This window comes from Stegodyphus dumicola, chromosome X2 (assembly GCF_044657685.1).
Source record: "Stegodyphus dumicola isolate Sdum_Otavi_A_Nest chromosome X2, ASM4465768v1".
Classification (NCBI taxonomy): Eukaryota; Metazoa; Arthropoda; class Arachnida; order Araneae; family Eresidae; genus Stegodyphus; species Stegodyphus dumicola.
In genome coordinates this window covers 174,187,209-174,209,571 of record NC_140781.1, presented here as the reverse complement: position 1 = coordinate 174,209,571, position 22,363 = coordinate 174,187,209, and the positions used below count along the sequence as shown (strand labels likewise).

The 22,363-nt window shown below is 33.6% G+C and overlaps 1 protein-coding gene across 2 annotated transcripts in view; it reads left to right on the top strand.

Moving 5' to 3' along the window:
• Positions 1–22,363, top strand: part of LOC118199640 (uncharacterized) — a 343,765-nt gene that overhangs the window by 299,907 nt on the left and 21,495 nt on the right. For both annotated transcript variants that reach the window (XM_035371543.2, XM_035371538.2), the window contains exons 7-13: positions 887–1,030; positions 5,535–5,600; positions 10,334–10,477; positions 12,092–12,163; positions 16,185–16,328; positions 18,768–18,997; positions 20,797–20,980. In XM_035371543.2, the coding sequence (XP_035227434.1) occupies positions 887–1,030; positions 5,535–5,600; positions 10,334–10,477; positions 12,092–12,163; positions 16,185–16,328; positions 18,768–18,997; positions 20,797–20,980 (984 nt within the window). The remainder of the gene's footprint in view (positions 1–886; positions 1,031–5,534; positions 5,601–10,333; positions 10,478–12,091; positions 12,164–16,184; positions 16,329–18,767; positions 18,998–20,796; positions 20,981–22,363) is intronic.

Genomic DNA, 22,363 nt, shown 5'->3' with positions numbered 1-22,363 from the left:
GTATCAAAACTTCCATTAATGCGCTTGAAATGCTTTTCAACGTTTCCTTTTTTGGAAGTACTTCACTTGCATTACATATATATCACACGCATTTTGCATTCACCATTGGAAAGAAAAATTGTTCTTCCCATTCTGTATTAAAATTGTACGTTTTTCTTTTCTTAACACTTGTTTTCGACATCGTACACCTCTTTTAAAATATGACAGATTACTATTTTCATTACAAAAACAAAAATAAGACAAAATTGTCAAGTTAAATGTTCAAAGGACTTTAGCGACTGCTAGACAGTGGAGCGTGGGCGTATTCAATGCAGCGAACATACTATATAAACAGGTGAATCCTAAACCGACGTATATGCGTAAGGCGTCAGACAGTGGAATGAAGGTACATACGGTCATCTACACATTCATCGAATCATTTACTTAAGTAAATACAGTCGCATCGATTGTGAAAAGCCGATTCTCCAGTCTAGCTGGCATCGGCATTCCATAACTGTGTTTATGCGTTTTTTTCCATAACTGTGTATGCGCGTCTTAGATCTTAGTAAAGACGGTCACGCCAAAATGTCTTGGTAGTTCAGCGGTCGAACGCGATCGACTTAATACCCGTTCCTGCTCTATACCTTCCAAAGGGTAAAGACCCATCACTCATACACAGTATTTAGCTTCTATTCATTCCTACAACAGTTTGCAAAATAGATAGGTATTTCTAGACATTTGAATCACTTTGTACGTTTTTAAAACTTTAGAAATCTAACTTGATTATGCCCTGAAAATCTAAATTCATACCCATTTAAATTCTCATTAAAAATTATGTCAAATATTGTTTCATATATGCATTGTTTCATATATGCATTGTTTCATAATTTTAACATTTTATTTTCAGGCTCTTGATGAAAAATCAAATCAAAGTGATTGAACCAAAAACATTTAAAGGACTCGAAAATCTACAGTGGCTGCTTATGCAATGCAACCTTCTAAGAGAGCTCAATATGGAAGTTCTGGAGGATCTTCCTTCCCTTGAAGTTTTGTATGCAAACAATTTGTATAAATAAGACATTTAATTCAAAGCTATGCTTTCTCGTGTTTAACAGTTTTCTGTATTCTTTAATCTTAATAACTGCTGCGCGATTAATGGAATACATACAAAAGTTTAAATTATTTAGCTCAGTAAAAGAGTCAGCAACTTGAAATTGGTGTTGAAATTGAAAGAATGGAGTCAAAATAAACAGTGAACTAAATCAATAACTGAACCAGGTTAATAATACGAAATAACAGGAATTCGAGGAAGACTATTTTAATTCAAGGAAGACTAATTATTCACCATTTTTCGAATGTCTGCATAATTTAAGTTTTTGTTGTTCGCACTGTGTCTTTGTAATGTTCCGTAAAAAGGGCCTTTTTTTCCGAAGATACAGAAACTAAATCACATTTTTCAAATATCTTAAAATACAAACCAGTTATTGAAAGATTGGAAACAAACTACGTCATCTATGAATAGGCCTTTCAACCATCTTCTACAAAACTAATAGATACATAGTATAGAAATAAAATTTAAATAGTTTCAACTGATTTGGCAATAATGCAATTGCTTTCTTTTCCTGGTCATAAATTCGCTATATATGTTGGGATACTTTTGTTGCATAAGATTTCTCTAGTATTATATATATATATATATGTATACTGCGTAAAACATTAAGTATTATTTAAGTGCTAAATATATATGTTACCGTGAAAGACCGAAATTGGAGAATGTCGACTTTCACCGGAGAACGTCAACATTCACCAAATACGTCGGTGAAAGATCAAATATTTCTTTACATTCTTGTACATTCGGACTCTCACCGGTGTATGTCGACAATCACAGATATGATCTGGTGTAAGTCGAAAAGAGAGGAGTATATGTACTCGCTGCTATTCCAAAAGGAAGTGTTCCACAAATAAATGCAGTTGTAAAAGCAAGGGCCTCTTGTGCAATTCAATGTGTCATAATAGTTTAAGTTGTTGCAATAAATAAGATTTGAATTACATAATTTGGTAAGTTTATAACTTCTATTATTTTCCTTTCTCATTTTGAATGTACTGTGTGTTTTAAGTTCTTATATTCTTAAGTTCTTATTCTGAGTTTGAAGTGTGTTTTTTCGCAAATGAATTACGGAGAAGGAAATATAATATTCTTATATGTTCAACATTCACCATTAGTACATGGTGAATGTCGACATTCACCGGTGTAAGTCAGAAATAAGAGTATTTAGAAAATATTTCAGACATACACCAAGCGACTATGTGAATGCTGACATTCGCCGGTGAAAGTCGACATTCTCCAGATTTCGGTCTTTCACCGTAACACATACTATACAGGGTGCCCACTAAAGTCCACCCGTTTAACTGCCGAACATCAGCAGCTATAATCATAAAAGTGGTGTCTAGGTATAGTAAAGTGGCTACGCGTTACTAGAAGAGATAGCTTTCAGTGCCACCTGTTGAAAAAGAGCGGAGTTAGCGTCCCTATCTCTAAACCGATGCTAGTTAGGAAGAAAAGATGAATTACGAAGTTGTAGAGCATCGTCGATTTAGTACGAAAAGACACTTCGTGGACATAAATGTTAAGAACAGAACATTGTAAACGCGCATTTGTTTGTTCGCGATTTCCGAAATTGCGACGTCACGAAACGATCTTAGAAAGGAAAAATAACTAGTTATCACAAGTTACCTTTATTTTCGATGTTTTAAACTTCTCTCCAGCAACTGAAATGTACATCTGGGCCTTTGTTAGAAGTTCATGTTGCACGTTGTAGCATAGCGAGTGGCACGTTTGTACAAGCATCTGTAAGGCTGCTATCACACGTCGGTTTGTTTCGAAAGGATAACTGTTTGGAACAATCTTTCTGCTTTGTCACAACAGCCAATCACCACAGATCGCTTTGGGCTTAACACAGGGAAAACTGGTTCTCCAATTACAAACAAGCTAACAGCATTCGACACTGTTAGCTGATTGGTTGAAAACGAACAACTTGCAACTTTTTACGAAAGGAAGGAAAAAGTCGCACGTCTTTCTTTCAATAGTAAACCAGGCAGAAAAATTGTCCGAAACAGTTGTTCGTGTGAAACAAACGCCGTGTGATATGGGCTTAATACGTCGTTGAAGGTCCTGCAATGCTTGTGAAGGGGTCGCATACATCTGCTGTTTGAGGTATCCCCCACTGGAAAAAGTCCATTGTAGTCATGTCAGATGAATGTGAAGGCCACTCTTCGAAACCACTGTACCTGACTGTTCGTTCTCCGAATTTCCCCATCAGGTACTGCTTCACCTGTGACGTCATGGTGGAACCATTCATTCAGGAATTGAAGCAACGGTAGGTTCTCAACAAAAATCCGGTATTATGTCTTGCAGAAGTTCTAAATATTGTGCGGCGATTAACGTACCCTGGTAAACTATTGAGCCGATTAGCCTGTTATTATGAATTTCACACCAAACATTAATCGAAAACCGTATCTGATGTCAAACGTCGGCAGAATGTGAGGGATTTTCCAGTGTCCAGTAATGTGTGTTCTACCTGTCGTACATATCATTCCGCGAAAAGCATGCCTCATCCGTCCACACTGTACCTTCCAAGAACGTTGGCTGGACCTCTATCTGGTTCATGACGAAGTTGCACCTTGAGAAACGTCTCTCGGTATTCCCGTTCAGTAATGCCTGGTTAGATGTTTTTCGGTATAGATGAGTACCTACCTAATTCATTTAGGATTTTTCAAAATGACTTTTTGAGAGGCCACAGTTTTCATTTATCTCTCTTGTGCTGCTCTTTCGATATGTGAGGCCGTATGATAGACATCTTCCGGTTGCACTTTCCGCCCTGCCTTTGCTGATCTGCCGGATCGAAGTCGGCTAGTCACGCAGCCGACTTCGATCCGGCAGAATCTCCCTTAAACGTTTCACAGCCTGTAGGATGGTTTTGTATGAAGGATGTGGGCCTGTAGGAAAATGTTGTGGATGCAGTTACCCTGCCGACCGAGTCTTGCGCTCACATTCACCGTAAGTAGAACCATCTCACAATAATAATTTTTTGAAAATCGCTCCATGAGCTTCAACGTACAACCACGAGGAGATATATCTTTTATAGCTGTCTTAGGTGAACAGTTGGGACGTTTCATACACTATTTGCATAATGCACAAATTCTCACACCAAGCTCAAGTTGCGTTGAGTTGATGCGTTTCGCGACACGATTGTATGCGATCTGTATGTTGTCTTTTCTGTTTGTAAAGACAATCAGTACAAGGATGCACCTCGCGGGGTTTGAACCACAGTCCTGTCGACTAAGAATTACAAACGACATCACTGTGCCGCGATACGGGCATGATTTTCATTCGAAAGATAATCTTTCTCCTTTCTTTCACGTTTCGTGACGTCACAGTTTCGGAAATCGTGAAGAAACAAATGTGCATTTCAGAGTTCTGTTTTTAGCATTCATATTCACAAGGCACCTATTCGTACTAAATCGACGATGCTCTGCAACTTTGTAATTCACTTTTTCTTCCTATCTGGTATCGTTTTCGAAATAAGGAGGCTAATTCCGCCGTTTTTCACCAGGTGGCGCTATAAGCTATTTCATCAAGTATTGCATAGCTACTTTACTATACCTAGACACCGATTTTATGAATATAGCTGCAGCTGTTCGGCAGTAAAGCAGGTGGTACCGGACTTTAGAGGGCACCCTGTATATATATACTCGTATATATATTGCATAAAACTTATTCTTTAATATTATTCATTTGTACGCCTTGGAAAAAAAATTATTATAGGTTACAGGAAAAGTAATTAAAAATTGCGTATAGATTTATTATTCTTTGTTTATCCCGTGTCTCGCTGCTTTGATTAAAAAATGTTCCTTTCGGAAAACGGGTTTAACAAATCTAGTAGCGTCAACACGTCATCTTCCTTTTCACATAAGATAATGTTTATCTTGGGAATTCTGGGTTTTTTTTTTTTTTTTTTTTTTTTTTTTTTTATTATTATTATTGCTGCGTTATTTATATGGTTAAATTTGAATCGTACATAGCTGTTCGTTAAAGCACAGCGCTTTCACAGAAAGAAAGTTTTAAATTTAAAAGTGCAATAAAAACATGAGAAATATTAGTCTTCCGTCTAAACGTTTTGAGATTCCGTAACTGTGTCCTCTGGAAATTAGAAGTTTATATTACACTAAAAACAGGTTAAAGTGTTTTTTAATTATTACTTATATATTTTTATATAGAGATACCTGTCCTATGTGGTTCTATTAAAAATGCCATTAAAAACATGCAGAAAGGTTTCCGTATAAATTACTTCTAACTGTAATATTTTTATTTCAGTCTATAGTTTTATGTGTCTTTCTTGTCTGTCGTCTATAGCCTATTGTAAATCTATAATTTATGTGTATAGTCCATAGTCTATTTCAAACAATTTTTAAAATCTTCTAACAATTTATACTATTTGAATTCTTTAATTGAGTAATGTGTATTGAAAAAGGCCTGGTATTTTATAATTTTTTAGAGATTTGGCTGAAAACAAATTGACAGCTCTAGGAACATTCCCCACTTTGAACAGACTATTTTGGCTGTAAGTATAGATATCACAGCAACATCGTCTTTCAATTAAGATTTGCAATTTTATATTATAATAACATGCTAAAGAATCTGATTTGATTGTAAAATATTTCTAACCAAGCAAACATATACTTAAGAATATAATTTATTTATTTGCAGTATATAAAGGAAAAAAGATTTCATGTGACAAAAAAATGTAACATTAAAAACTATGTTATCTGTCTTAACCCCTTATACTGTCTTCAATAAATGTTTCGGGCTCAAGTACATATCCTTAATTTTCGCGCCCCTGATACTGACAATAAAGACACCAAGTAGTCTAGAGGATGTAAATGAGCTAGGGTGAAAGAGAGTACATTTAAACTGAAGAAACAAATAGGCTAGCCAGAGAGTGTTTTCCCTGCTGAGTGCACACGTTGTTATTTCTACAAGCTGTTTGAAACTCAGCTTCGCATTCTTGCCGCTGAAATTAATATCACGCCGGTGTAGTTTTTCTGGGTCAACCTGCTAGGTAAATAAATTTGTGTAGTTTTGAACTTACTAGCTTATTTTATATTTTAGCATACTACCACTATATCTTTCAGTTCCTCACGACAAGCGGATTGTGACATTCTAAGCACATAAGATCGTGCCGTCTGTAAACAAATCAGTTCAAAAAAAGGGGTTTTACACCTTTCCTCTGTTGTATTCATCTTCCTTAGCTGGAAGTCGCTAAACAGACTTTCAAGTAGGCCTAGTTCTGCTAGTAAAGAAAGCTATATCTTACAGAGTGACCCGCTAAACCTCATGTGTCTTAAACTGGGAACTAAACCCAAAACTGAAAAATTTACTAAATTTTATATGTTGCTGATGAAACTTTTTAATGTTTGGTCTGTGATTATTTATTCTGCAATTGAGAAACTTCTTAGTTTGAACTATATACATTAAATTACATGTATTTCCAGTGATTTGGTAGATACAGCTGAAAGTTTTTCACAGAACCTGCTCTTTTTTGGCTAGTTGATTATTGAGGGTGGCATTATAACTACAAGTTTCCAACTAGAATAATTATATTCTACTATATTAATGTTAGTTAAACGAGGCCTAAAGTAAAAGTAAAGAGAGAGAGCTAGGCTACATAACACTTATTTTTCTTAAGGAAAAACTAAAATCTGGTTCCTGTGTAGAGCCACTATGTTATTTTGAAGCAAGAGACATGAAAAATGTGGAGTGCCCCGCCGGGATTCAAACATTTCATTCACACCCGACTCGACGATACGCGTCGAGTATGCTTCCAATTGCACCACGAAGGCATGCAGAAAGGCGGGAGAAAATACTTTTTATAGTCCCTCTTTTAAAGGGTGACTGGGGAGAACCAAGTGCCAAATCCTGCTAATGACGAATTATCATCCACCGCCTCTTAGGTAGGCGCCACTGTAGAGTCTTTTAGGTTTTTTCGCCCTTTAAATCAGAAAATTGAAGAAATCCACACTACCCCCCCCGGAGACTTGAACACGGGTCGAGTATGTTTCCAATTACACCACGAAAACATGCGGAAAAGAGGGAGAAAATACCTTATACTTGGACAGTTATAATCTTGAATGGAACGTCCTAGCTTTGTAAAGATTATATGTATATACCTCTTGTAAAGGGGTTAAACGTAAAATCAAAACATTTCAAAACAAAAATGATCATAGTAATACAAACACCAAAACTAAAACTGCAAAATAATACAAAAATAATAAAATTATAAAAAATATAAATATATACAAAATAATAAAATTATAAAAATTAATCTCCCTTTATTGAAACTTTAATTCAGAACTCATCCTGCAGCTTTAGCGCAGGACAGGTTTAAAAAATTTGCTTTTTATTTTTGCCTCTTATTAAGTTTCTTTATGCATTTATATATTTAAATATATATCAGAGTTTGCTATAAATTTTTGTTTCAAAACTTCATGAAATCAGATGATACAAGCTTTATAGATTGATAATTACAATACTAATATTTCCAGTTCGGAGTCTGAAATAAAGCAATTTTTATGGTCCAGATAATGAATTTATGACAGCAGTAATGCATTATATCATCACCTAGACGTGTATAGCATTAAACTTTCTTGAAGGTATCTTGATAATATTTTTTTATGTATCTATGTACATTACTAGCAGAAGATTCAAAATTAATATTGTTACGAAATGTCCAGGCGCGGTTTGGGGTTGCCATAAAATGGATAGGGAAGGCAGGGTTGCCATATTTGGCGAGAAATCGCCCATTTGGCGACAAAATTGGCGATATGCCACGGACGGATGGAAAACCTTCTGGAACGAATTCTTACCGGTTTAGCCCAGAATGTTCTCGAACACCATTCAAAAGCTACATAAACCCTGCTCGTCCGCAGTAGTTAGAAATTGCCTCGTCGAGAGGGCGAGTGAGAGTGCCTCGTAAAGTGCGAGATAGTTAGTATCGAGTTGGTGTCTCCTCTAGCGAGTCAATCCCTGCGGAGTCGATCGAGTTGACAGCCAGGCAGCGAGTGTCGAGTGGGCCGTTTTGTGCACCGAAAGAGTCTCGTAGTGTATCGCGGTTAGTGCATCGTCGAGAGAGCGTGTTGAGCTTCGAGAACGACGGAACCGAAGAGTCGGGAGCTGTGCTCTGTGTGTCGTCGAGTGTATCGCGAGTTGCAGCCTGGAGAGTCTCGAGAGTACGTGGAGTTCCGAGAATGACCGAACAGAGTCTGGAGCTGTACTCTGGTGCTTTGCCGTGAAGCTGTCTCCACCGTGATAGCCTCATAACCTGGAGGCTGTGTCGCTGATCGTGTCAGCGTGTTTATAATAGTTCATCGACGACTGTAAAAACGTGTTTTGGAGCTGTCCTGACAATACTGGCTAATAAAGGGTGTTTCGATACTTCATCAAGTGTCGTCGTTATTCACTCCAAATCCACACGAACGTAACAATATCAATGGCAGAAAGCAGCTGAATTCTACGATATTTATAGAGGGATGTAATGTTGGCTAAATGTTGCTTTTGTATGAAAAAGACAATATTTAGGCGCGAAATCTCAGAGTATGTTGGCTTTCGTTTTCTAAAAATTGAAGTCACATATTTCCTTTAAAATCTTAATTACTGTTCAGTTTCTTCCATAAAACTGAGTGCTTTTACGACGGGTTTTATGCCGTTTGAGATCCTTAATTCGTTAATGCTATTTCCGTTGATCATCAGCCCAAATGGACAATTTTCTGAAAATTTGAAAGCATTCAAGGAGATGCTGATGATGTTAATAAATGCATAAATCTTGTCTTCAGCGACTGTAAAATATTTCAACAGATATTTTTACAAGCTTATAAATTGATTGATATTGGTAATTATTCTGTTTATCAAAAGCATTTCCTAAAAGGAATGAAATCTTTTTTTCTCCTGTTGTATTTATATTTCAAACATTTATTCTAAAAGATGAATTTATATTTGAGTATATCAAATATAAGGATTATAAAATTAAAATGTAGTATCAACTAAAAAAATTAGCTATTATATTATCAAATTGAGTGTTTTTATTAAAATAATTTGCTTATTTATTTTTTAATCTTATACTTTCAGTAATTAAATATTGCATAATATAAACTGCGTAATCAATATCTTCTCCAGTGAAAGTGAATCACAAGATATCGGCGCATAAATTATTTGTTACTTTAAAGTTTATGGAACCATACAGTACAAAACAACGCGTTAAAATTATCGCATTTTTCTTTTCTTGTCAACGATCAATTTTTATGACACAGCGTAAATATCGGCAATATTTTAATTCAAGTGTACTGTTTAGTGCGGTGTTATGGCCAATAGAGTTATCGGCTCATATTTCTTCGAGAATGAGAATGAAACCCCGGAAACGATTTCCGGAGCTTCTTACAGAACAATGATTGAAAACTTTTTGCGGCCAATGGCGGAGCAGAATCCTTTTTTTTTTTTTTTTTTTTTTTTTTTTTTGTTTAATGGGGATACTTAAAAGACAAAGTGGATGTTAATAAACCAGAGACTATTAGACAGCTGAAGCAGAATTTTCGAGACGAAATACTGAGCCTTCAACCAGACACATTACGTGGTATAATGGAAAACGCGTTAAAAAAGAGCCAATTTCTGTATCGAGAAAAATGGTGGACATTTATCTGATGTCATATTTCATACATAAGTTCCATAAAATATATTTAATGTATAAAAGAATTAATCAAAATATATTATTATTACAAGAGTTATTCATGTTTAACATTCGTAAGTCTTATTTGGCCACCCTGTATTACATGGCCACATTTTCTTCAGCAAGATATACAAGACGTATTTTTGCATTTTGAAAAAGGGATATCAAGAAGAAAGTTTTTCGTAATGTTTCAGATGGCAATTTAAAATATCTAAACAAACTTCAGAAATGTGTATAATGCTTTCTAACTTCGTAATTATGTGATTTCATTTTGATCAATATTAATTTCTATAACGACATTTTGCTATTAAGTTAACTAATATTAAAATTTCGAATTGAGCATGCAAATATTTACTTATTTCATGGTCTAATTTACATCTTATGTGCATATTTTTCAATTCATTATAAAATAATTTTATTTGTTTGAAAAAATACTTTATTTTTATATCCTGCTCTTAACTGCATTTTATATCATTCTTTTAATTGCCTTTTTATTTACTACTATATTTTATTTGTATTTATAAATAAAGTGTCGTCTTTCACGTAAAATTGCTTTCATTAGTAAATTATTCTTTCAGTGGGCTAGGTAAAAATTTTTTGGAACGAATAGAAAAATCTACTTTCGAATACTTGACAGCACTTGAAGTATTGATTTTGAAAAATAACCTCATATATGATATTGAAGAAACAGCGTTTTCAACTTTAGTGAAACTTCTGGAGCTGTAAGTTATTTTAGCCATTTTTTGTCTTTGTATATCATTTTCCCATTAAAATGAAAAATTTTTATTTCTTTATTATTATTATTATTATTGCTGACTTTTGTTCAACAAGAAAGTTCGTTCAACCTTTACTTTATGCCCTGCTGGTGGAAGGTAACTGCTGTAACTCGCAAAGGCCTGCAAAATGGGCTAGGCGACGGTTACTTCAGTCATATAAAATGTGAATCAGCAGTTATTCGATTATACGTTATAGAAACGATTATACATTTTAGTAGTTTTAGTAGTTGAGTTGTGAGAACAAGATATATCATAAGACAATGCGCATAGTTACTGTCTCGGCAGAAAATGGTGCAATGAGGTGAGGTAACACTGAAATGATTCAACATTTATACTGTGAACACTAAGTAGTTATTCTAAGAGAAGCATGCCTATGTAAAATTTTAAGTGAAGGAGAAAAGGCTGCCTTGGATTGCCGTAGATTTTGAATAATGCTCTTTTGATTTCGAGAATGATAAGGTACAGTTCCTTCACCCTCAGAAGCAAAAAAAATTTTGTTCCGAACAAGTTTAGATACATTGTTTTTAAACGCTTTTTCGAACTTTCACAGAATTTAAATCTCTGCTTTGAAACTAAATTATCAGTCAAACTTACAAGGTTTAATTATGCTAGAGTTTTCTTATTAGATATTTATACTTGATTATATAAAAGAAAACTGACATCAAGGCTGAAACTGTGTTGTTGCGCACAAGTAGTTATTTACAATTGTCAAATTTTGATTCTATTCAGTAAATCTGCTTGGCGTAAAGTATATAACCATTTTGATCATTCTTCCGCTGTGCCTCATTTTTGCTTACACATTTATACCATAATCTATTAAACCATAATTTACTGATTGTTGCACGAAATTTGAATTGTTTGTGTTTTGTGAACATAGTTATTGCAATATGAAGCACATTCTGAAAAAAGACGATTTTCAAAATGGTATACATACTGAAAACATTTTCAAGAATTAAATTTATCTCATTTTCGCTTAGCCTTTCATGTTACATATTGAATATTGAAACATAATATATAAAGAGAGAGAAATTTTCATGCAACATGAACATTTCTAAAGTATGAGCAAATATTTATTGAAAATGAATCTTTTTCTACCCATAAATAATAATTGTAATCAATAAAATTCATAAGTGCATACAAATTAAGATTTCACAAGTATTTATTCTTTTATTACATTATATTTTCTTTCTGAAAATCGACCATTAATAAACTTAAATAGTACGCTGAAGTTATGGAAAGTCGCAAATTAGGGCTGCATTGCCAAAACTCATTTCACATCTTAAACTGCTTATCTACAGTGACATAGCAGCTAATGTTTTCTATCATTAAATATTTATATATGAGTAGATTCATATGTGTCCAGAAGCACTGAATATTCAAGGTTGAAGGACCTTCTATTACTTCTTCTTAATAATCTTCTTTGAGTAATATATATACGAGTATATACTTTTTAAATGCTTTAAGTTTATCTATATATATTCTGCGCCAACATTTATTTACTGATTTTTCATAACATGATTGTGTTCTGACTGTAAAAAATAAGTTTTCTTTATTTACAAGAGATATTTCCCACAATCGCCTGAAATATTTGAAGCCGAAAATCTTTTGGAATCTGAAAAATCTCAATAAATTGTAAGTATTTCTAATAATTGTCTTTTTAAAATATTACAGGCTAAATTTTTCCTGTATATGAATATCTAATTCATAAATTTTAATTTCAAGAATAATTCAGATAACATGCCTATTAAATTTATAAGAAAATATTTGCAAATTTTGAAACTTTTAATAGGATAAGAAAATGAAGGAAAATGCAAACAAAATGACGCCTTTTTATTATTTCTGTGATATTTCTGTGTATAGAAAACAATTTTATTTTTTCGAAAGCTTAATATATATATATATATATATGTATGTATGTATTATGTATGTATACGTGCCACTTTGAAATTTCAAAAACTAAATTCTGTTTCAATTTAGAAACAGTTACCTCAATAGCCTTTCAAATTTCTAATTATGTAGTCAGCCTTTTGTAATAATCACCTTTAAAGAAACCTTTCCATACATGCAACTAAAAAGTAAAATTTGGATATATAAGGATTAATTTCTAATGGATTAAATTTCTGCTAGGCAGGAAACATTGAAAAACTAAGATCCCTAATATAATAACAGCTGTGTTTGAAGTACGAATTCAAAACTCTCGCGAACAACAAAAAATTTTAGTACTTGGTAGGTATGGGGGCCCACCAGCAGCCAAGAGGTAAAGTTACTGAACACAGGTCGTTTGGTGTCGAGTTCGAATCCCAGCAAACCTGTTGGCTGCATGGGTATTTTCGCGATTTTAGGAAGTCTTCCATGAAGGCATCCCTACCTTATACAGATAGCCCTCCAGTACTCCCCATAATCAAATGAACCAAACCAAATTTGGTAGATATGATGATAAAAGTCTACCTACAGTATGAAGCAGAAAACCTTAATGTTTTTATAATTCCATTCTGCAAATCAGAGCTGATCTTTCAGTACAAGAGTTCACATGCAGTAACTTGCTGTATTCTGACTTTGAAGTTAACTTGTTTCATTCCGTTTAACCTTATAACATTTTTGGTCACCTAGTGATATACCGTGTCCTCATTTTCCCTACAAAAAGGAATTAAATAGTTTTATATTTCTATGCATTTTGGGGGAAAAAAGTAGCTTTTATGAATAGCTTTTTCGGTAATTTTGTTATGTTTTGTCAGCCAGAATATTAGAGCTGTGTTCAGAACATAAAGATTACATTTAAATGTGTATTCACGTGTCTTCCATGCCTATAAACTTTAGAAAATTTTATTATATCCTGGAGATGTTTCCTACTGTACTTTTTCAGAGGTATCTGTGGTTTCGCTCAATTTATCGTGGCACTTGATGGGCTTCTGCTTTGGCAGGAATTCCTTCTTGGAGGCCATTGTAAAAAAACTGGCTAGTGTTGATGTTAGGCATGACGGTAGTATGAAACCATCAGTACAACCATCCTTTTGCGCTAGAAATTGAGACACGAATAAAGCCACTATTTCATAGCTTAGTCTGTTGTCAGACATGGACTTTTATTTTGCATTATAAGTTGCATTTTTAGGTCTTCTTGTGAATTAAGGGAGAAAACCCCTTTTGTGCGTTCATGATGTGTTTACCTGGTCTTATCTTGACACCAAAATATATTGCAAGAGAGTTTTAAACTGTCAAAAATTGCTTTCACTGTTGACGAATTGCTTTCACAGTAACAAAATCTCAAGTTCATAATGCAACTTAAAATTTATTATCCTCTCTTAAGCTGCACTAAAACAAACGCAACTGTGAAGCATAAATTAACTATCTAAGTTCGATCTCAGAATGAGGAAAATATGAGCAAATAAAATACGTGTGTATTTCTTACCCACTTATTTCTTTTCTTTACTTAGTAACTGAATAACCTCAGCATATATATATATGTAATACACTGACTACCAATAAGTATTTGGACACCTATGCAAATGACGATATCTGCGGTACTAAGGTACGTCACGGACTCCGTCGGTATATATCGTGTAGGAAACAGCATTGGCTTTAGTTGCATGCAAGATGCCTTGCAGTTCGGAGCTCTCTGATTTCGAGAAAGGTATAATTATCGGGTATCACAAATGTGGCCGATCCTTAAGGGACATATCTAGCGATCTGAAGTACCCAAAATCTACAGTGGCCTATGTGATGAAGAAGTAGAAGGTGAGCGGTGATTGTCGGAATGTGCCCCGAGTCGGCAGACCAACGAAACTGGGAGATAGAGACCGACGAGTGCTGTCCAGAGAAATTCGGAAGAACCGTGCCCAACCGATGGCCCTCATCCGCGAGGAGTTTCAACAGGCATCCAGGAGTATTGTTTCAATGAATACCATCCATAAGGAAGCACATCTGCTTGGTTTTCATGGTCGTGCTGCTGCCCATAAGCCTTTGATCACAAAGTCCAACCGTGCTGCTCGGTTAATGTGGTGCAAAGCACATCGAAATTGGACCGTAGATCAGTGGAAACGGGTTCTTTGGAGTGACGAATCAAGGTTCACTCTTTACCGTTCGGATGGCAGGGTCTGGGTCTGGCGTCTACCTGGAGAACGTCTCCTGTCAGAATGCATTGTGCCAACCGTCAAGTTCGGCGGAGGTGGAATTATGGTCTGGGGTGTTTCTCCTGGTATGAGCTGGAACCCTAGGTCCCCATTCATGGTAAGCTCAACTCCGATGCCTACTGCACTATTTTGGATGACAATGTGCTTCCTACGTTGCGGTAGTTTTACGGGTTGGACCCCTGTTACTTTCAGGACGACAATTTCAGTTGTCATGTTTCGACGTTAACCAAGGCTTGGTATGGTGCCAATGGAGTTCATCGAATGGACTGGCCTGCCCAGAGTCCAGACCTGAACCCTATCGAGAACCTCTGGGACGAGTTGCATTGCCGAATTCAGGGGTGCACTACCCGTGCAAAATCGGTGAAGGAACTTCTATGTCTTCTCCAAGCCGAGTGGAAGAAAATACCACTAGCTGTCATACAAAGACTTGTGGAAAGTATGCCCCGGAGGGTTCAAGCTGTAATTACCTCTCGTGAAGGCTCTACCAGCTATTGATTTTGAATAAAATTAGTTTTTCTTTTCTATCACAGGTGTCCAAATACTTATTGGTAGTCAGTGTATATTCAGGAGCAGTAATTTTATGACTAGGAAATTGGAGGCGAAGGCTGATTAAATCTTCAGTTTTATTTTCAGCAATATGTTGCGGCTACACACATGTCGGCAGATTAAATATGTCTGTTCCAAAAGGCTTACATTTTTTTATAACTTTGTAGCAAGAAAGCAGCATCAGATAGACAGCAGTCTAGCTAGGCCAAAGTGTGGAAAGCAAGTGTGTTATGTTCAGGATGAAATCTTATGTCAAACTGAGTTAGTTTGGGTTCTCAAAGCATTTTGATTGGACTGCAGTTCTCAAAGGCCAGTTACCTTATGCAAGAAACGGAGGCCTTTCAGTTACCTTTCAAGTAACTGCCTAGTCACCCTGGGCCACCAGTGCAGAGATTACACTGGTTAGCTCAAGAGGACAGCCCTATTGATGGATATGTTTGTTTAGAAGTATTGCGAGGCTTTCCAGTTTGGTAAAATCAGGAATTGTAAATGAAAGATAATAACGGTGAAACCATAATTTCTGAAACTGTTACTCCTATTATATTTATGGTGTTAAAATATAATTTATCAGTATGGAAATTAGTATCATAAATATTTATGTACATTACATTTAATTATAAGTAATGATTATGTAAAAGTTTATTTTGTGATATACTGTGATAACAAAAACCTTCCCTGAAGAATTATGATTATTTGAACTCTGGAACAAAAAGACTTTTGGACTAAAATGCTGAAAAATTTAATAGAACTCTAAAAAATGAATTTAAAAAATTTATATTGACAAATTATGCGCTACTTGGGATGTTATAATAAAATTTTCAAATAGTACATCCTTATTAAAATAGTGTTATTTTGTTCTTTTCCTTTATAATACCAAACTCTGCAATACACATCGTTGACATAGAAAAACTGTTTTTGTATTTTCTCTTGGTTTTATTTAACAATCATATTTTAAATCTTTTCTTGTATTTTTTTCGTAGAAATCTAGAGTTCAACATGATCTCCTCCTTTCCGAGTGACATATTTCGCGGATGTTATTCACTGAAATCATTAGATCTTCAAGGGTTGGAAATAAATAATATCGATATAAAACTTTTCCATCGATTATCAGATTTAGAATTTATGTAAGTCACCAACTTCCGTTATTAGTTAATTTATTTATTTAAATCATAAAATTTCATTACTAGCTTAACTTGTATAATGAAATATAAAATTTCAAAGATTTTAAACATTTGTATATCTGTTAATATTTTGTCAAACTACGAATATTATGCGTTAAAATTTTTTAACTTTACTTTCAATACATAAAATAAACTCTGCTTTTACTTCACTTAATGTTGAATTTATACTATATTTAATACATTAGTACGGTTGAAAAGGTTTCTTAATATAATAAGTAAGATTCGTTTCCTATGTATTCGTGTGTGTTTATTTCAGATGTGCAGAGTTTTACTATCACCTGTAGCTTTCATACGGCAATACTTTACAGATGCTTCCTAATAATGTGCGAGCATATCAAAGTTTAAGTTACGCATGCAGGTATATTAAAGTTTAAAATAAGAGAAATACTTCTGTTTTTTCAATTTGCGAGCTTCCTTCTTAGTCTACGTTTAGTTTCTATTCTCTACCTCCAGTTTTCAGTTTATCGTAAACACAAACCTAACTATCGTAATATGTTAAAAGTAGAAACAAAGTGATTTTTTTACTTTTCATTATTGTCAAGGCATATGTCTGCTATGCTGTGTTTTCCCCTACTCACCTTTAATTGAGTTAATATTTGATTCATCGAATTACTATTTTAATGAACAAGAGTAATGCTTAGAATCTCTTCTAAACTTGATAATTTTTGTTACATTTATGATTTAACATGACGGGTAATCGTCATAAATGTTGCCAGTGTGAAAGAAATCTGTACAAATTTGAAACATATACTCCAAAAAATGTATCAGGGAAATATCTGTACTGATTAAAAGTAATTGCTACTTTACCTGCTGGCCTACGCAAATATCGCTGTTTCTTTTGCGAATGACACAGAAACAAGTAAAACCACTGTATATGATCACATGGACAAATCAACCCCGAAAGGCTTAATGTCATCAACACAATATTCATTATCCCGAAAAAATGTACATGACATAGCTACATATTGAGCTCTTTCTTATAGCAGCATACATTAGAAATGACATTAATTCATTATTATTAAAAAGATTATTTATTTAATTATGAAAATATATTAATTATTATAAAGACATTAATTCACATTTTTTAAATAAATTTCTTAATATTATAAATGGTAAAATTCAAGATGATCCTACAGTGAGATCGCAACTTAGGAACTTACAAATTAGGATCGGAAATGTGATCAGCAAATAAATTTTGTTAAGATAGTTGCATGGCGATTTTTGAAAACTTTCGAAATCTCAGATGTCTTTCCTTTTAATCTCGGAGCACTGAGCAATGAGCATGATGAGCGTTTTCATCAGGAAATCCCTAACATTAACGCGTAGCATGGAAAACATTATATGAGCAAAAGGCAACAATTTGTCTTCTGCTAAAATCATAAAAGAGGTATTCTTAAGGAAAAGTATAGCAGAAAGTCGTGTACTTCCAGCTTTCACATGTTTCCCTTCCTCGGTGCACATGTAAGATACACTACACATATATTAAGTCACAAAGAATTCTGTGATAAAAAATTATGTAATAGAAAAATTCTAATTATATATTTGTAATCAGCAGCAGAAATGCTGTCAAAATTTACGCATCTGAATTCATGTTACAAAGAAAGAGTAAAAATATGTTACTCTAAATGAGATTGTTACATAAAGTCACATTTCATTACTCTGCTCCTGTCATAGGAAAGAATAAAGGTGCAAAATATATTATGTGTGGCAGGATACGTGCATAAAGTCCGGAGTATACATGAAGAAGATAATGGTTAATTAACTTTACTCATAATAAAAATGTAATTCTCTACAGAACATAAAGGATAAAGGATATACACATATTAAGTATACATACATGGAAAAGATTCAGGTACACAATTCTTGTGCTACCAGAGAAACAGGTTGCAGTATTGGCCACTGTTACGCTGCTGCGTCAGGGAAACCCAATCCAGAAAGAATAGCCAGTTTAGACGAATAAATAAGCAGGTATTTGGACATCCATAAAAACTGAGATTAGATTCGTTGATATATTTGGAACACTGACCGCTACCACATCTATAGCATTTCAATCAGCCTGTACCGCCCATAATGTGCATTTACCGAATCCGCATCAGCTTCTGCCCAACCTAATGAGCCTTTACCGTATCCACAAGTAGCTGCGCTTTTACTGAAGTTTAAATACATATTCATTACTTCTTATTTCAGCACTGTTCAGTTGTTAATAGCATGCAAATTTCCAACAAAATGCAAATGAAATTTCAAATGTATATATGATTGTAATAATATTGTTCAAAAGAATATAGTAAAGTTAAATTAAATTTAAATAATTGATTGTTAATATGATTGTAATAATATATAATAACTTCAGTGTAAAACTTAATGCAATATTGTATTTTTTAGCTACTTTAAGAAATTTCTGTACTGCAGTTATGCACCTTATGTTCGAATTTGTTATCCAAAGACTGATGGATTATCATCTACCGAGCACTTATTAGTATGGCCGGCCTTAAGAATGTCTGTCTGGATAGTAGCTCTAATGACTTGTGCCGGTAATACCGTTGTTTTAACCTGGCGTGTTTTATCCAGAAAAGAAGACAGAGTACTTTCTTTGTTTATCAAGAACTTGGCATGTAAGTTTCTGGACACTATAGTCAAAAAAAAAAAAAAAAAAAAAAAAGTTTGTTTATCATCTTAGTGTATATGAATAAAATGTTCATTAAATGTTCATTAAAATATTCATTATGCATTTATATCACTGTCTGATACCTTTAGCAGACAGCTTCCAAGGAGCACACTTAGACGTATGTTGTTTCCAAACAGATGTTTAATTTAGTTAATTCAATTTGGTATCTAAAATAAGGTCGATTAGTCATGGTGATTTTACACTGATGAACAGAAAAATTATGCTATAAAAGAAATATACGAACTATATCCAGAAGACACATCATTTTATGATTGCTGTTGTTATTTTGTAGGTAACATACGTGAAACTGTTTACCTAATGTAGTCTTTCAGTATATTATGTTTAATCACATATTATGTTTAAACAACACGACTTCCAAGAGCACTTAACTGATCAGTATTTATGTATGTTATGCAAAAATATATCATTCATCCATTGGAATAATTCTAAAATATGTCATATTTTATACTACATTTATATATCTTCTAAGCATTAAATGCTAATGGGTGAAATCTTTAGAATTCCTGGAACTGTTGGAAACTAGAGTTAATAAATAGGAAAAGCAAAAATCGTAAAATATCTAGCGAAAGTATACTCAATCTTGTCATCTTCAGATATTTAATTACATTTTACTTGTAAGTATCTAATCACTGAACTAAAAGAATTATTTTTTTACTATAGATGCACTATCATTTATAGAAAAAAATAAGTACTAGGTAAGAAAATGAGATAGGCCAAATATTAATTTTGTTGAAGATGTGTGTAAGAAATGAAGTGTAAATTATGTGGAGTTAAATGATGAAGCTTGTTTCAGCCTCATTTTTTATTCTTTAAGTGATCTTTCCTCATTTGATGTTAAAAAAAAATCAATAATCCCTGTTTTAAATTAAACATAAAATAAGCACCTTAAGATGAGAAAAATTGTCTAGAAAACCGTAGTTAATTAAATTAAATATAACATTTTAAATACCCCACAGAAGCTTTCTTTGATTATTTTTTGTAAATTATACTCTTTCTCAATAATTTTCATGATAATAAGTTATTTATATGTACTTTTACTTATTACGTATAATCAATACAACAGATATTACGTGGTGATTGCATAAGAAAAGTGATTTAGATGGGTAATGATCAGACTTTGCTAAGTGCAGGTTCATGCTTTAACGACTGAGATGTGAAAGCCTTTGACATTTCCCTCTCTCATTTTTTCTAATCGTAATGTTCATCCTGTGCTTTAGAATCATTAATTTGCATTTAAATTGTGGTCTATATTTACGGGAGATTCTTAACACTATATAGGCATTAAAAATCAATGTTATCTATGATATCTTATAATTGCCAATATTTCGGTATCAAAAAAATTAAATCAATCTTTTAGCCACAAATTTTATTTTTAAATTCAGTGTTTTTAGACGAGCAATTGTAGATTTCAAAATTTCAGCTTAAACTTTTGAACTTACAGCTATACAACTATGCATTTTAAAGGTTGATATTCGTAATTACTACAACTGCGAATGAAGATTTATTTCGTTCTTCAACATTTCTGAAATTTTATACAATGTTAATAGCTTATTATTAAGTGATTTTTATACTTGGTGAATTCTGCTTTCTGCTCACCACATATTATTAAATGAGATTTTAGTCTTTCATTTTTCTTCATAAACATGCGCATAGTTTTTAGCAACCTCAGGCTTCTGCAAATGTTACCATGAAATGTGTTGCAATCTTTTAATGAAAATACTTCAGTTGCAGATCTCCTGATGGGAATTTACTTGGTAGCCGTTGGGGCTCAAGATATGTCCTTTAGAGATAAATATAACAAGTACGCTCATGCCTGGTTGTCAAGCTGGCACTGCACAGCATGTGGTATTATCGCTATGGTCTCCAGCGAAGTATCTGTTCTAATACTTTCCCTAATAACGCTAGAAAGGTGAGTTTCTTAACTATTTTCTGTATGTCTTAAACCTTAGCAAAAATCTTAACTAATTTATAATAGTTTTCTTTTTGCATAATTGTTTATATTCTGGAAAATTTGTATTTCACTCCTTTGTTGATTTTACCATTATTAATTAATTGAAAAAAAAAACTAAAAATTTATCTTTTTTGTGTTTCTTTTTCTGAGAACCTCATGGGAGAAAATTGAATCCATATCCATCTATAATATGAATACCATTCAGGGCTTAAACTAAAATATTTAATAAACTGATTCCTTTGCTTTTGTTATTTATGAATTGAATATCATTGGCTAGCAAAGTACGCAGTGTAAAACTGTATATGAGAATTCAAAAACGAGATGTCTCCGTGTTGCAGATGATTCGGTTTACTGGGTGTCAATTTGAGAATAAATCGATAACAAAGATTCGAAGACAGCACATTAAAAACTCTTCGCAAATTCACTGGAAAAATTGCGTGTGAAAGAAACGATAAGCATAAACATTGCTTTTACAAACAAAATTGTCTGAAAAAGAGGTGGCGCCGTCTAGTATAAAACTGGTTAACTTACTAACGAAATCCGGTAGATCGCCAGTTAGGACAATACCACAAACTCCCTATGTTACATATAAGGTGCAGTTTATGATTGCATAATGAAAACAGTAGTTCAAGACAGTATCCAAGAGTGTAAATAAATCTCCGTTACGTAGATCCTCGTATTTGCTAGTGCAGTCGTTATTTGTTGCGTCTTTAGGCGAGAAACCTCTGCAAACGCATTCGAAGACGGACAACCGTTCACACTTTTGCAGTAGTTCTGCGTTTAAGTAAGTTCGGAGATCATTTGCATTTACCAAGCCAAATGCCCTATATTAAATGATGGGATATTCCTGATACCTGAATTCAACTTTTGTTAGCTTTTCTACTTGGTATGAATTTTGAATGCAATGGTACAACATATTACTAAATATTATATTAGTAAGCTTATAATGCACATTATGAATCGTTTTGACCACACAGAAGCTTAGTTATAACATCATTTTTAAACTTTTCTCAGCATTTCTTATAGCCATAAACTTGTATGAATAATATATGATTAAAATTAAATTAATTAATTAAATTATGATGATAAAATTATTAATATAAAACAAACAAGTTAATTACGTCTCTTGTTCATAAATAACTGGTACTTTGAAAAAACGTAGCATATATGACAAAAGACTCAATAGTTCCACAGAATTTTTTACGTTTTGCAACATATACGATTGATTGTCACTTAATATTGTATATTTTAAAATATGTCCTAATTTTCAGCTAAGAAAGAGAATATGTAATTAAAAATTTTAGCTCCAATTTCATAAACCTAAAAAATATGCGTTATTTT